Genomic DNA, 15814 nt, shown 5'->3' with positions numbered 1-15814 from the left:
AAATGAAGAGGAACAACGTCCTGTGTCGAAGAAAATAATGTGAGTGTATAATTAGGACTGTGGGATTAAAATAATAAAGCTAAACACCAAAAATGGTTAGCAGGTAAGAGAAACAACATCCCTCACCTCTTTATGTTTAGTTTTATCTGTCTTTTTATTAGTGATGAAATACACTAGTGTCAGTGTTTAACTTGTTGCACCATGGGTCTTAAAGTAGCAGAGTTTCAATCCTCTCTGTGCTCCACATATGGCGGAATTGACAATAAAACTGACTTAGATCTTTGTTTGACTTTGAATCTTTTCTCACATGTTCTTCAGCCGTGAAATCTACATGAGATGAGAATGCAGTTTCTTGGGTGAGAATACGGCCTCTTACATGTGTTTACATGTGTGGTGTCTTGCTGATGAAGAAGCAGTAGATCATTTCCAAAGTTATTTATTGTCCATGCTGGGAAAGTTGTGTTCCAGGTGGAGGTATTTCAGGGCAGCAGGTCACGACTGAATCAGCAGGAAATAAACTGGTTTAAACTGGTTTATTGTAGGATTTACTACAGTAGAAGAAGAAATGATTGACTTAAACTCTAAAGATGAAACAAAAACGGTGTCAGAGTGAATACATTCGTCAATTAAAATAATATATACGTTAAGTTAAACCAATTATTTGATTTTTAATTTTTCTTCAGGGAATTCAGATAATAATATTATTGCAGGTCACTTACGATATGATCCGAAATGAGATTTAAAAACGTAGCGGACCATAATATTAACTCCCTTCCTCTACCGGAACTTTATAGTGTTACACCAGGCGGAAGTGGTTTGTTTTTTGAACTCCGTTAGTAGTGTTGTTGTGTTTCTGTGTTTGTGGACTGAGCTGGAAGACGGTTGTGTCGTGTCGTCGTGTCCCAGATAAATATTAGAGCTGTTGAAGTAACAATGTCTTCAGCTGAGAGTTTGAGAGAGTTGATCATCGAGCGACTAACTGCTGCTGCTGAAGAAATATTCAGACTCTTTGAAAGAACTGTCGTCCAGTACGAGGAAGAGATCGATCGTCAGCGCAGACTGCTGGATATCACCTGGAAACCCGAGATAAAGTTACACAGAATAGGTGAGTAGAACTAGAATGGTCTAAATGAACTAACTAATGAATGGAAACACACAGTATGGAGAAGACACAGAGGAAAGACACTCAGCTACAAGACTGATAACATGCTAAGAGGCTAACTAGCACAGCTAACGCTACATGGATTTAAACTAGAACATATTTGCTCAGATGTGTTTTCCTGTCATCACATTAGTAACCTTTATGTTGTGTCTCTTTGTCCCTCCAGACCTCCCACAGCAACATGTCTGTACGGAGGAGGAGGTTCTCAGTGACCAGCAGCTCTGGAACCAGGAGAGGAACTCCAGTCTGGACCAGGAGGAACCAGAACCCCCACAGATGAAAGAGGAACAGGAGGAACCAGAACCTCCACAGCTGAAAGAGGACCAGGAGGAACCAGAACCTCCAGAGATTAAAGAGGAACAGGAGGAACCAGAACCTCCACAGATGAAAGAAGAACAGGAGGAACCAGAACCTCCACAGATGAAAGAGGAACAGGAGGAACTCTGCAGCAGTCAGCAGGGAGAACATCTTGTACTGAACCAGGAGACTGATTCCTTGATGGAGACTCCTACTGATGAGGAAAGTGAGCACAGTGAACCAGAACCAAACAGTGACCAGCTCCTCTCTAACAACCCTCCTGTAGCTGAGAGCCCAGATCAGGAAGGAAGCAAACATGTAGACTCAGGATCAACTAGAAATGCAGAGCTGAATCCAAAGAAGAGACGTCACAGAGACACAAGACACAGTAACAATGTAGACAACTCTCCCATGTCAGAGAGTCGGTGTGACACTGACACAGGTAGAAAGTCTGTAACATGTGACGTCTGTGGAAAAGCCTTTAAGAACATGTCTATAATGAACAGACATTACAGAATCCACACTGGTGAGAAGCCGTATTGTTGTAAAATGTGTGGTAAGACATTCGGGCACAGTCATAATCTAACTAGGCATATGAGGACTCACACAGGTGAGAAACCGTATTATTGTGACACATGTGGGAAAGGTTTCAGTCAAAGTGGTCATTTAAATGTGCACAGGATGACTCACACAGGTGAGAAACCATATTTTTGTGACACATGTGGTAAAGGTTTCCTTCGAAGTTCTGATTTAAATACGCACAGGAGGATTCACACAGGTGAGAAGCCGTATTTTTGTGACACATGTGGGAAAGGTTTCAGTAGAAGTGGTCATTTAAATATGCACAGGATGACTCACAGGTGGTAAGCCGTGTTTTTGTGACACATGTGGTAAAGGTTTCAGTCGAAGTATTTATTTAAATAGGCACATGAGGATTCACACAGGTTTGGAGTCGTCCTGAAACATCTGTGGGAAAAAACATCTGGGAACCAGAACTTGAAAATACACAGCAGAATAGTTCAGGTTAAACGTTGTAGCAGACATCTGATCTAATTATTCTCTGACATGAGGTGATATAAAGTTTTCATTTTGTCAAAACCCACTCATCCTAAATATAAAATTATCAATCCTGGTCATTAAGTAGATAGAAGGAGACATCTCCCTCTGCCTGGGACGACCATCTAACTGACACTTGAGTTTATAACAGGATTTAGAGAGGACCACTTTATGACAAGGAGAAGATAAGACAACCAGACTGTGTTTTAATGGCAAGAACTGAAAGAACATGGCTAACAAAACAACTCTTTCAGAGAACATTAACGGACCTTTAGCAGATATTATCACCAGCAGTAATCAGTGGATGCAATCATTACTGATATCAAACACAGAGTTGTAGTTTAATTTGAACAAGTATTTTATAAATAAATGAAGAGGAACAACGTCCTGTGTCGAAGAAAATAATTTGAGTGTATAATTAGGACTGTGGGATTAAAATGATAAAGCTAAACACCAAAAATGGTTAGCAGGTAAGAGAAACAACATCCCTCACTTCTTTATGTTTTGTTTTATCTGTGTTTTTATTAGTGATGAAATACTCTAGTGTCAGTGTTTAACTTGTTGCACCATGGGTCTTAAAGTAGCACAGTTTCAATCCTCTCTGTGCTGCACATATGGCAGAATTGACAATAAAACTGATTTAGATCTTTTTTGACTTTGAATCTTTTGTCACATGTTCTTCAGCCGTGAAATCTACATGAGATGAGAATGCAGTTTCTTGGGTGAGAATACGGCCTCTTACATGTGTTTACATGTGCGGTGTCTTGCTGATGAAGAAGCAGGAGATCATTTCCAAAGTTATTTGTTGTCCATGCTGGGCAAGTTGTGTTCCAGGTGGAGGTATTTCAGGGCACTTCTGACTATATATCGTCAGAAGTGCGTGTATAGTTTTGCTTAGGACAAATTACGTGTTTTGTCACGTATGAACCATTTCACTGCTCTTTCAGAAACCCTGTGACTGGTTTGGTTGTCTCGGCTCTTCGGGAGAGATGATGTAAGCGCTGAAACATAAACATTTGTGCAAATTATCGACGGTCCATACAGTGTAGTAGTGACGTAATCAACATTGTCCACCGACAACCGAGCGACACTAACTGGGTTAGTGGCACTCTGTGAAATCATCGATCTTTCGTTAGAGATGCAAGTGTTCGAGTCCCAGTGTTTCTTTCTTTCTTTATTTTATTCTTATATATATATATATATATATAATATATATATGTATAATTTTATTATAATCAACTTTAAACCACATATCCATGTAACGTAGTCGAATAGGAATGTGCATGGCAAATCAAGTCCCACACAAGCATGAACCAGTAAGACACGTCTCCATTGCACTACATTTTATTGTCCACTAGATGCAAAAAAAAAATAAAAATAGAGCACGGTGTCACTGAAGCTTCGAGTAATGAACCTTTTTTTTTTTTAATCACGTGTTGAGGCTTCAACAAAGCCTCGATGCCCATCACTAATTACAGACACAAAAAATCAATGCATCACACATTATGTGATTAAGAGCTCCAGCTGCCTGTGATTATACACCTGGCCAGTAGGTGGTATCGTGTGCACATGAAGCTTCGAGAGATGAACCCTTTCTCGAACCAGTTGTCTCAAGTGGTTCGATGCCTCATGAGGCTTCATCTCACCATCACTATGTTTCATATACAATATATGAAACAAAAACAGATATATACGGTAAGTTAAATCAGTTTCGTGATTTTTGTTTTGTCTTTAGGGAAATTGGAATTAATATCATTGCAGGTAATTGATGATATGATCCGAAATGAGATTTTAAAATGTCGCGGAACAAAATATTAACTCCCTTCCTCTGTCGGAACTTTATAGTGTTACACCAGGCGGAAGTGGTTTGTTTTTTAAACTCCGTTAGTAGGGTTGTTGTGTTTCTGTGTTTGTGGACTGAGCTGGAAGACGGTTGTGTCGTGTCGTCGTGTCCCAGATAAATATTAGAGCTGTTGAAGTAACAATGTCTTCAGCTGAGAGTTTGAGAGAATTGATCATCGAGCGACTAACTGCTGCTGCTGAAGAAATATTCAGACTCTTTGAAAGAACTGTCGTCCAGTACGAGGAAGAGATCGATCGTCAGCGCAGACTGCTGGATATCACCTGGAAACCCGAGATAAAGTTCCACAGAATAGGTGAGTAGAACTAGAATGGTCTAAATGAAGTAACTAATGAATGGAAACACACAGTATGGAGAAGACACGGAGGAAAGACACTCAGCTACAAGACTGATAACATGCTAAGAGGCTAACTAGCACAGCTAACGCTACATGGACTGTTGCAGGTAGCGTTGCCAAACGTCCCTTGAAAAACAGAGTCGTCCCGTATTTAGAAACAGAAGTACCTGTTCCCAGAGATGGCAAAAGTATTCACATTCTGTTCTTAAGTAAAAGTACGGATACTGAAAGTACTGGTTCACCTCCTTTACTCAAGTAAAAGTAAGAAAGTACAGGTTCTGAAATGTACTTAAGTAAAAAGTAAAAATGATTTTGCCATCAATAAAACAATTCATCCGTAGATAATTTTGCGAAATGAAAAAGTTCTAGCATAATAATCTAGAATGAATTGACCAGATGTCCTGCATGAACATCTGGATTATTTTTAATAATAAACTGAGTTTTACTGGGTTGTTGTTGTTTTTAAACCACTAGCTAGTTTTAGGTATAAACTATGAAAACGGTGTGTTCCCATTGCATTGCTAACATTGTAAACTAGCTTCCAAAAATCCTCAAAAAGCTAATAATAACAATAATAATAATAATAATAATAATACATTTTATTTAAAAGCGCTTTTCAAGGCACTCAAAGACACTTTACATAAAAAGAACAACAAATCAGCAAAACAATGTGATAATGATAATAATGATAGCAACAGAAACCACACCATACATGAATTTGTTTTTTCACATTAGACCAGTAGTTCTCAAATAGTGGGGTCAGGTGGACTTTCAGTATTAATGTCTTTATTGATGCTTGAATGATAAACAAGCCTCCAGTCACTAGGAGGCAGTTCTGGACACGTAGATGCGAACATACTGGAGCTTCTACGCAGCCTCGGATTGACACGCCGGCCACACACAGCGGCCTGTGACGCAGCGGAGCCTCGTACCAGCGGAGGAGACGGAGACGGTGCGACAGAAAGCGGAAAGCAGGGGTGCCTTGCGGGGCTAATAGCTAAGCTGAAAGCTAACCCGTTCAGAGCGCCGCTTCCCTCCGTCCTGCTTTCTAACGTTCGCTCCCTGGAGAACAAACTGGATCACCTAAAGCTGGACATAACAACTAGACGGGAGATGAGGGACTACTGCTCTGTATACATCAACAACAACTGGTGCAACAACGCAGAGGTGATATCTCGTCACTGCTCTCCTGATGTGGAGCTACTGACTGTGAAATGTAGACCTTTTTATCTACCTCGGGAATTCACTGTTATCATCATCACAGCAGTGTACATTCCCCCCAGTGCAAACAGCAGAGAAGCCCTGAGTGTCCTCTACCACTCCATCAGTGACATTCAATCTGCACCTCCAGACAGAGTTTTTATGGTGGCAGGAGATTTTAATCAGGCCAACATGAGAACTGTGTTTCCTCACTTCCACCAATATGTGGATTTTGCCACAAGAGGTGCGAATATGCTGGACCTGATCTACACCAACATCAAGGAGGCATTCAAGGCAGCACCCCGCCCCCACCTCGGCTCCTCAGACCATCTCTCTGTGATGCTAATGGTGCGTTCTATTTGTCTTGTAAGCGCGACTTGCAACTCGGGAGTGACGTCACATCCGTGTCGGAAAACAAGTTACAGCGGGTTTTTGCGTTCTGTTTACGAGAGGTCGGAGAAAAGATGGACGCCTCCAGGAAAGTCGCTGTTGCGCTAGCTCTGAAAGAGTACAGCTACAATCAAAGTTTGTGGTTCATCAACAATGTGGTTCAATGTGCTTGGTTGCACTAGGCAGTTTGGACGGTTCGCAACATTTATAGTGTTTATCTCGTTTACAGTGCAACCACGGCGGATTTCACATGTTCACTACATATCACACAAACATATTTCACAGTTTGATATCTGAATATTCCGTTTTGATTAACGTTAACGATAGGCTACTGCTCCGCTTTCTGCTCAAGACTCGGCATTGTTGTCATAGCAACATGGAGCGTCTCTAGCCAATTTAAACTGCACAAGCTACAAAATAACTTATTAAGCGGTATTTAGCTGTAGCGACATGCCTATTAGGTAACCGTATACACTGCTATGTGTACGACTTCTACATTTGGTTACAACAAAGACAAAAGTGCTTAAAATAGTAGAAAACCACAATGTTTACTACGTGTGACGCTCGTGGTAGCCATCTTGGAAACTGAACTCGGGGTCCTCTGAGCCTCGACGAGTTGACGACCTGTTTATACGACCTCGGGGGCGTTCTATTTGCAATCTATTTATAATATTATATATCTATAATATTTATCTACATTTCAAGCTTCTTCGATATTTATATTTATTATATTCTGTATATACGTTCCTGGAAATTGTACATACCATTTCTGTTGTACATACTGTTTCTGTTTCTGTTAAATATTCCTGCTGTACTAAGAGCCATTGCACCGAAATTTCTTTTTGATGGAAATCAAAATGACAAATAAAGTCAGTCTAAGTCTAAGCAGAGCTCAAACTAATCTCAAAACAGTAGAAGAAGAACACGCGCATCGTCGACTTTCCTTCTCTAGTACGATGCTCCAGTCATGTCCGATCATGTCACGTCTTTTACGTCTTGTCATTCGTGGAGGTTAAAAAAGTACTGAGCCTGTTTTTCCAATGCAAGGAGTAGAAAGTACAGATACTTGTGTACAAATGTAGGGAGTAAAAGTAAAAAGTCGTCAGAAAAAGAAATACTCAAGTAAAGTACATTCATTCATTCATCTTCTATACCCGCTTATTCCTGTTAAGGGTTGCGGGTTTCTGCTGGAGCCTATCCCAGCTGTCATCGGGCGAGAGGCGGGGGTACACCCTGGACAGGTCTCCAGTCTATCGCAGGTCTAACACAGAGAGACAGACAACCATTCACACTCACACCTACGGCCAATTTAGAGTCACCAGTGAACCTAACCAGCATGTCTTTGGACGGCGGGAGGAAGCTGGAGTGCAAGTACAGTACAGATACCTGAAAAATCTATTTAAGTACACTAACGAAGTATTTGTACTTGGTTACTTCCCACCTCTGCGTGTTCCGTATTGAGATGAAACGGGACGCACTTTGTCCCGTATTACCGTGAGAATCAAAAATAGTGTGTAAAATGTCAATGGAATGAATGAATGAATGAATAACAGGGCGCTTTATATGAACATTTACGGTAAACTTCTTCCCAGGCCGTCTCCTGCTCTGTGACCGATGAACTCATTGGTCGAGGTGCTGTTGCTTGCGAAGAAGATACTGGAAGACAACAAAGACAACAACTGTACCTCACACTTTCTGTTTGCACTTTTAAGAAAGAAAGAAAGACATTCGATTTATTATTATTGTATCTTTTGTATTAAACATAAATTGTTGAATAATAATTTGTTTTCCATGTGTTCATATCAAGCAAAAATATCTATCTAATTCAATTCAGGTTCGAGTCAAATAGTTAAAAAATCGTTTCACACACAAAAATAAGGGCTAAAAAACATTCACCACTACGGGAAGGGTGAAGACATTGGGGTCGTCCGGCCCTGCCAATGAGACGTCCCTTATCTGTTTTTCAGGGAGTTGCGACCCTAGTTGTAACGGTGGGAAAGTCGACAAACTAATGAGACAATAGATCATGTTTCTCCTCTCAGCACTAGCCAACATGGTTGTAATAAACATAGCCACCCATGCCAGTCTGTCTAATAAATAACTGGGACAGAAATATCGGAAGAAATACGTACTGTTAGTGTTATTTGATTGAAGTCTGGTGACATTTAAATGTCTCTACTATTAAAATCTGACCTGTCTTGTCTCATGCACATGTTGGATCTCCAGTAGAACATATGAAAAGCCAAGTGAAGCTTTGGTTCTCGTTGGTTTTCTGCACAGATACATGTAAATGTGTTGGATCACTCCTGAAGTGAAGGAAGCGCACATGTGGAGTTAGCGAATACAGAAGTCGTGTTGAAAACTGCAACCCACAGTTTACATAGTTCATGTCGCTGGTTAGTCAGGCAGGTTGTCAACATGTGATCTGTTTACTTGGACTTTTACCAACTGACAAATAAAAAAAACTGTTCAGGCCAATCGGACGACGCTCGTGAGGACGGAAGATTTATTCAGATAGATGTGAAGTCTGATGTGTAGAATAATCCACACTTCCTGCAGATCCACTAAGGTTTGGTCGATCATCCGTGAGCAGCCCGAGAAGTTACTGTTAGTTAACGACAGCGGATTTAACCTCATGTTTGTCATTTGATCAGAACTGACTAAAAGTGTGAATCTGCCCACTGAATGTTCAATGTAGAGCCCCATTGTTGGTTCAAATTAGAACGTAAGATAAGGTAAGACTTTATTCATCCCCGTGGGGAAATTAGCCGTGGGGAAAACATATTTGCTCAGATGTGTTTTCCTGTCATCACATTAGTAACCTTTATGTTGTGTCTCTTTGTCCCTCCAGACCTCCCACAGCAACATGTCTGTACGGAGGAGGAGGTTCTCAGTGACCAGCAGCTCTGGAACCAGGAGAGGAACTCCAGTCTGGACCAGGAGGAACCAGAACCTCCACAGATGACAGAGGAACATGAGGAACCAGAACCTCCACAGATGAAGGAGCAACATGAGGAACCAGAACCTCCACAGATGAAGGAGCAACATGAGGAACCAGAACCTCCACAGATGAAGGAGCAACATGAGGAACCAGAACCTCCACAGATGAAGGAGCAACATGAGGAACCAGAACCTCCACAGATGAAGGAGCAACATGAGGAACCAGAACCTCCACAGATGAAGGAGGACCAGGAGGAACCAGAACCTCCACAGATGAAAGAGGAACAGGAGGAACTCTGCAACAGTCAGCAGGGAGAACATCTTGTTCTGAAGCAGGAGACTGATTCCTTGATGGAGACTCCTACTGATGAGGAAAGTGAGCACAGTGAACCAGAACCAAACAGTGACCAGCTCCTCTCTAACAACCCTCCTGTAGCTGAGAGCCCAGATCAGGAAGGAAGCAAACATGTAGACTCAAGATCAACTAGAAATGATGCAGAGCTGAATCCAAAGAAGAGACGTCACAGAGACACAAGACACAGTAACAATGTAGACAACTCTCCCATGTCAGAGAGTCAGTGTGATACTAACACAGGTGAAACGTCTCTAACATGTGACGCTTGTGGAAAAACCTTTAAGCATGAGTCCAAGTTGAAGAGGCATTACAGAACCCACACTGGTGAGAAGCCGTATTGTTGTACAATGTGTAATAAAACATTCAGTCAAAGTCATGTTTTAACTAGGCATATGAGGACTCACACAGGTGAGAAACCGTACAGTTGTGACACATGTGATAAAACCTTCAGTCAAAGTCATGCTTTAACGAGTCATATGAGGACTCACACAGGTGAGAAACCGTACAGTTGTGACACATGTGATAAAACCTTCGGTCAAAGATCGACTTTACTTAATCACAGGAGGACTCACACAGGTGAGAAACCGCATTATTGTGACACATGTGGGAAAGGTTTCAGTCAAAGTGGTCATTTATATACGCACAGGATGACTCACACAGGTGAGAAGCCATATTTTTGTGACACATGTAGGAAAGGTTTCACTCGAAGTCTTTATTTACATTGGCACATGAGGACTCACACAGAGGACACTGACGCATCTGTGGGGAAAAAAACATCTGGGAAGATGAGCTTGAAAATACACAGCAGAATAGTTCAGGTTAAACGTTGTAGCACACATCTGATCTAATTATTCTCTGACATGAGGTGATATAAAGTTTTTTTCATTTTGTCAAAACCCACTCATCCTAAATATAAAATTATCAATCCTGGTCATTCGTTTGATAGAAGGAGACATCTCCCTCTACCTGGGACGACCATCTAACTGACACTTGAGTTTATAACAGGATTTGGAGAGGACCACTTTATGGCAAGGAGAAGATAAGACAACCAGACTGTGTTTTAATGGCAAGAACTGAAAGAACATGGCTAACAAAACAACTCTTTCAGAGAACATTAATGGACCTTTGTAAGATATTATCACCAGCAATAATCAGTCACCATCAGAACAACAAGGAATCATGTTTTCACTGAATGTATGACGAGAAGAAACTTCACTTAAAAATAAAATCTTCAATATCTTTTCTAATAACTTTTGTACTTGTTTTTTATGAAGCCACTCAGATGCAGACTACAAGATGGTTTTACTAACACTGACTGATACACACCAGCTGAAGGAAGAAAAAGTCAGTGGCGTTTTATTTTCTGGTGTTAACATACACTTTATTATGTATCTTTTAAATGATTCAACTTGGATGCCATCAGGACTAATGACAGACACTGAACTGTAATTTAATTTGATTAAGTTTGAAGTATTCAAAAATTAATGAAGAGGAACAACGTCCTGTGTTGAAGAAAATAATGTGAGTGTATTTTTAGGACTGTGGGATTAAAATGATAAAGCTAAACACCATAAATGGTTAGCAGGTAAGAGAAACAACATCCCTCACCTCTTTATGTTTTGTTTTATCTGTCTTTTTATTAGTGATAAAATACTCTAGTGTCAGTGTTTAACTTGTTGCACCATGGGTCTTAAAGTAGCACAGTTTCAATCCTCTCTGTGCTGCACATATGGCAGAATTGACAATAAAACTGACTTAGATCTTTTTTGACTTTGAATCTTTTCTCACGTGTTCTTCAGCCGTGAAATCTACATGAGATGAGAATGCAGTTTCTTGGGTGAGAATACGGCCTCTTAATGTGTTTACATGTGTGGTGTCTTGCTGATGAAGAAGCAGGAGATCATTTCCAAAGGTATTTGTTGTCCATGCTGGGAAAGTTGTGTTCCAGGTGGAGGTATTTCAGGGCAGTAGGTCACGACTGAATCAGCAGAAAATAAACTGGTTTAAACTGGTTTATTGTTGGATTTACTAAAGCAGAAGGAGAATTGTATACTGTATATGTTTTGTTTCATATACAGTATATGAAACAAAAACAGATATATACGTTGAGTTAAATCAATTTTGTGATTTTTGTTTTGTCTTTAGGGAAATTGGAATTAATATTATCGCAGGTAATTGATGATATGATCCGAAATGAGATCATTTCATCAATTACGGAACATAATATTAACTCCCTTCCTCTGTCGGAACTTTATAGTGTTACACCAGGCGGAAGTGGTTTGTTTTTTAACCTCCGTTCGTAGTGTTGTTGTGTTTCTGTGTTTGTGGACTGAGCTGGAAGACGGTTGTGTCGTGTCGTCGTGTCCCAGATAAATATTAGAGCTGTTGAAGTAACAATGTCTTCAGCTGAGAGTTTGAGAGAGTTGATCATCGAGCGACTAACTGCTGCTGCTGAAGAAATATTCAGACTCTTTGAAAGAACTGTCGTCCAGTACGAGGAAGAGATCGATCGTCAGCGCAGACTGCTGGATATCACCTGGAAACCCGAGATAAAGTTACACAGAATAGGTGAGTAGAACTAGAATGGTCTAAATGAAGTAACTAATGAATGGAAACACACAGTATGGAGAAGACACAGAGGAAAGACACACAGCTCCAAGACTGATAACATGCTAAGAGGCTAACTAGCACAGCTAACGCTACATGGATTTAAACTAGAACATATTTGCTCAGATGTGTTTTCCTGTCATCACATTAGTAACCTTTATGTTGTGTCTCTTTGTCCCTTCAGACCTCCCACAGCAACATGTCTGTACGGAGGAGGAGGTTCTCAGTGACAAGCAGGTCTGGAACCAGGAGAGGAACTCCAGTCTGGACCAGGAGGAACCAGAACCTTCACACATGAAAGAGGAACAGGAGGAACCAGAACCTCCACAGATGAAAGAGGACCAGGAGGAGCCAGAACCTGAACAGATGAAAGAGGACCACGAGGAACCAGAACCTCCACAAATGAAAGAGGAACAGGAGGAACCAGAACCTCCACAGATGAAAGAGGACCAGGAGGAGCCAGAACCTTCACAGATGAAAGAGGAACAGGAGGAACCAGAACCTCCACAGATGAAAGAGGACCAGGAGGAGCCAAAACCTCCACAGATGAAAGAGGACCAGGAGGAACCAGAACCTCCACAGATGAAAGAGGAACAGGAGGAACCAGAACCTCCACATATGAAAGAGGAACAGGAGGAACCAGAACCTCCACAGATGAAAGAGGACCAGGAGGAACCAGAACCTGAACAGATGAAAGAGGACCACGAGGAACCAGAACCTCCACAAATGAAAGAGAACCAGGAGGAACCAGAACCTCCACAGATGAAAGAGGACCAGGAGGAACCAGAACCTCCACAGATTAAAGAGGGACAGGTGGAACCAGAACCTGCACAGATGAAAGAGGAACAGGAGGAACTTTGCAGCAGTCAGCAGGGAGAACATCTTGTCCTGAAGCAGGAGACTGATTCCTTGATGGAGACTCCTACTGATGAGGAAAGTGAGCACAGTGAACCAGAACCAAACAGTGACCAGCTCCTCTCTAACAACCCTCCTGTAGCTGAGAGCCCAGATCAGGAAGGAAGCAAACATGTAGACTCGGGATCAACTAGAAATGCAGAGCTGAATCCAAAGAAGAGACGTCACAGAGACACAAGACACAGTAACAATGTAGACAACTCTCCCATGTCAGAGAGTCAGTGTGATACTGACACAGGTAGAAAGTCTCTAACATGTGACGTCTGTGGAAAAACCTTTAAGGTTGAGTCCAAGTTGAAGATACATTACAGAATCCACACTGGTGAGAAGCCGTATTGTTGTACAATGTGTAATAAAACATTCGGGCAAAGTCATGATTTAACTAGGCATATGAGGACTCACACAGGTGAGAAACCGTATCGCCTTGACACCTGTGGGAAAGGTTTCAGTCAAAATGTTGAGTTAAATATGCACATGAGGATTCACACAGGTGAGAAACCATATTTTTGTGACACATGTGGGAAAGGTTTCAGTCGAAGTTTTGATTTACCTAGGCACAGGAGGACTCACACAGGTGAGAAACCATATTTTTGTGACACATGTGGGAAAGGTTTCAGTCAAAGTGCTCATTTAAATATGCACAGGATGACTCACACAGGTGAGAAACCATATTTTTGTGACACATGTGGGAAAGGTTTCAGTCGAAGTTTTGTTTTACATAGGCACAGGAGGATTCACACAGGTGTGGAGTCGTCCTGAAACATCTGTGGGGAAAACACATCTTGGAAGCAGAGCTTGAAAAAACAGCAGAATAGTTCAGGTTAAACGTTGTAGCAGACGTCTGATCTAATTATTCTCTGACATGAGGTGATATAAAGTTTTCATTTTGTCAAAACCCACTCATCCTAAATATAAAATTATCAATCCTGGTCATAAAGTAGATAGAAGGAGACGTCTCCCTCTACCTGGGACGACCATCTAACTGACACTTCAGTTTGTAACAGGATTTAGAGAGGACCACTTTATGACAAGGACAAGATAAGTTAACCAGACTGTGTTTTAATGACAAGAACTGAAAGAACATGGCTAACAAAACAACTCTTTCAGAGAACATTAATGGACCTTTGGAAGATATTATCACCAGCAGTAATCAGTCACCATCAGGACAACAAGGAATCATGTTTTCAACGTGAATGTATGACGAGAAGAAACTTCAGTTAAAAATAAAATCTTCAATATCTTTTCTAATAATTTTTTTGCTTGTTTTTTATGAAGCCACTCAGATGCAGACTACAAGATGGTTTTAGTAACACTGACTGATACACACCAGCTAAAGGAAGAAAAAGTCAGCGGTGTTTCATTTTCTGGTGTTAACATACACTCTATTATGTATCTTTTAAATGATTCAACTTGGATGCCATCCGGACTAATGACAGACACTGAACTGTAATTTAATTTGATTAAATATGAAGTATTTTATAAATAAATAAAGAGGAACAACGTTGTGTGTCGAAGAAAATAGTGTGAGTGTATAATTAGGACTGTGGGATTAAAATGATAAAGCTAAACACCAAAAATGGTTAGCAGGTAAGAGAAACAACATCCCTCACCTCTTTATGTTTAGTTTTATCTGTCTTTTTATTAGTGATGAAATACTCTAGTGTCTGTGTTTAACTTGTTGCACCATGGGTCTTAAAGTAGCACAGTTTCAATCCTCTCTGTGCTCCACATATGGCAGAATTGACAATAAAACTGACTTAGATCTTTTTTGACTTTGAATCTTTTCTCACATGTTCTTCAGCCGTGAAATCTACATGAGATGAGAATGCAGTTTTTTAAGTGAGAATACGGCCTCTTAATGTGTTTACATGTGTGGTGTCTTGCTGATGAAAAAGCAGTAGATCATTTCCAAAGTTATTTATTGTCCATGCTGGGCAAGTTGTGTTCCAGGTGGAGGTATTTCAGGGCAGCAGGTCACGACTGAATCAGCAGAAAATAAACTGGTTTAAACTGGTTTATTTTAGTATTTACTACAGTAGAAGAAGAAATGATTGACTTAAACTCTAAAGATGAAACAAAAACGGAGTCAGAGTGAATACCTTCATCAATTAAAATAATTGAAATAATATATACGTTAAGTTGATACATTTTGTGATTTTTATTTTGTCATTAGGGAAATTGGAATTAATATTATCGCAGGTAATTGATGATATGATCCGAAATGAGATTTAAAAATGTAGCGGAACAAAATATTAACTCCCTTCCTCTGCCGGAACTTTATAGTGTTACACCAGGCGGAAGTGGTTTGTTTTTTAAACTCCGTTAGTAGTGTTGTTGTGTTTCTGTGTTTGTGGACTGAGCTGGAAGACGGTTGTGTCGTGTCGTCGTGTCCCAGATAAATATTAGAGCTGTTGAAGTAACAATGTCTTCAGCTGAGAGTTTGAGAGAGTTGATCATCGAGCGACTAACTGCTGCTGCTGAAGAAATATTCAGACTCTTTGAAAGAACTGTCGTCCAGTACGAGGAAGAGATCGATCGTCAGCGCAGACTGCTGGATATCACCTGGAAACCCGAGATAAAGTTCCACAGAATAGGTGAGTAGAACTAGAATGGTCTAAATGAACTAACTAATGAATGGAAACACACAGTATGGAGAAGACACAGAGGAAAGACACTCAGCTACAAGACTGATAA

At 40.7% G+C, this 15814-nt stretch overlaps 2 protein-coding genes across 2 annotated transcripts; both read left to right on the top strand.

Moving 5' to 3' along the window:
• Positions 1-933: 933 nt before the first annotated feature.
• On the top strand, positions 934-11617 carry LOC311488916 (uncharacterized protein; the record flags this gene model as incomplete). Its single annotated transcript, XM_084545785.1, has 5 exons — positions 934-1105; positions 1329-1432; positions 5533-6261; positions 6366-6421; positions 9072-11617. 5 exons carry the CDS (start codon positions 934-936, stop codon positions 10444-10446), a joined length of 2436 nt encoding a protein of 811 aa, XP_084401911.1. The 3' UTR covers positions 10447-11617.
• LOC311488915 (uncharacterized protein) lies at positions 11465-15090 on the top strand (the record flags this gene model as incomplete). The annotated part of the gene is made up of 2 exons (XM_084545784.1): positions 11465-11510; positions 12390-15090. The coding sequence occupies 2 exons, from the start codon at positions 11465-11467 to the stop codon at positions 13877-13879; spliced, it is 1536 nt and encodes a 511-aa protein (XP_084401910.1). The 3' UTR covers positions 13880-15090.
• Positions 15091-15814: the final 724 nt, after the last annotated feature.

The sequence above is a fragment of the Chelon labrosus genome (assembly GCF_963514085.1).
Source record: "Chelon labrosus genome assembly, chromosome: 6".
Taxonomy (NCBI): domain Eukaryota; kingdom Metazoa; phylum Chordata; class Actinopteri; order Mugiliformes; family Mugilidae; genus Chelon; species Chelon labrosus.
The sequence above is the reverse complement of the archived record's forward strand: the minus strand, read 5'-3'. Positions and strand labels throughout refer to the sequence as shown.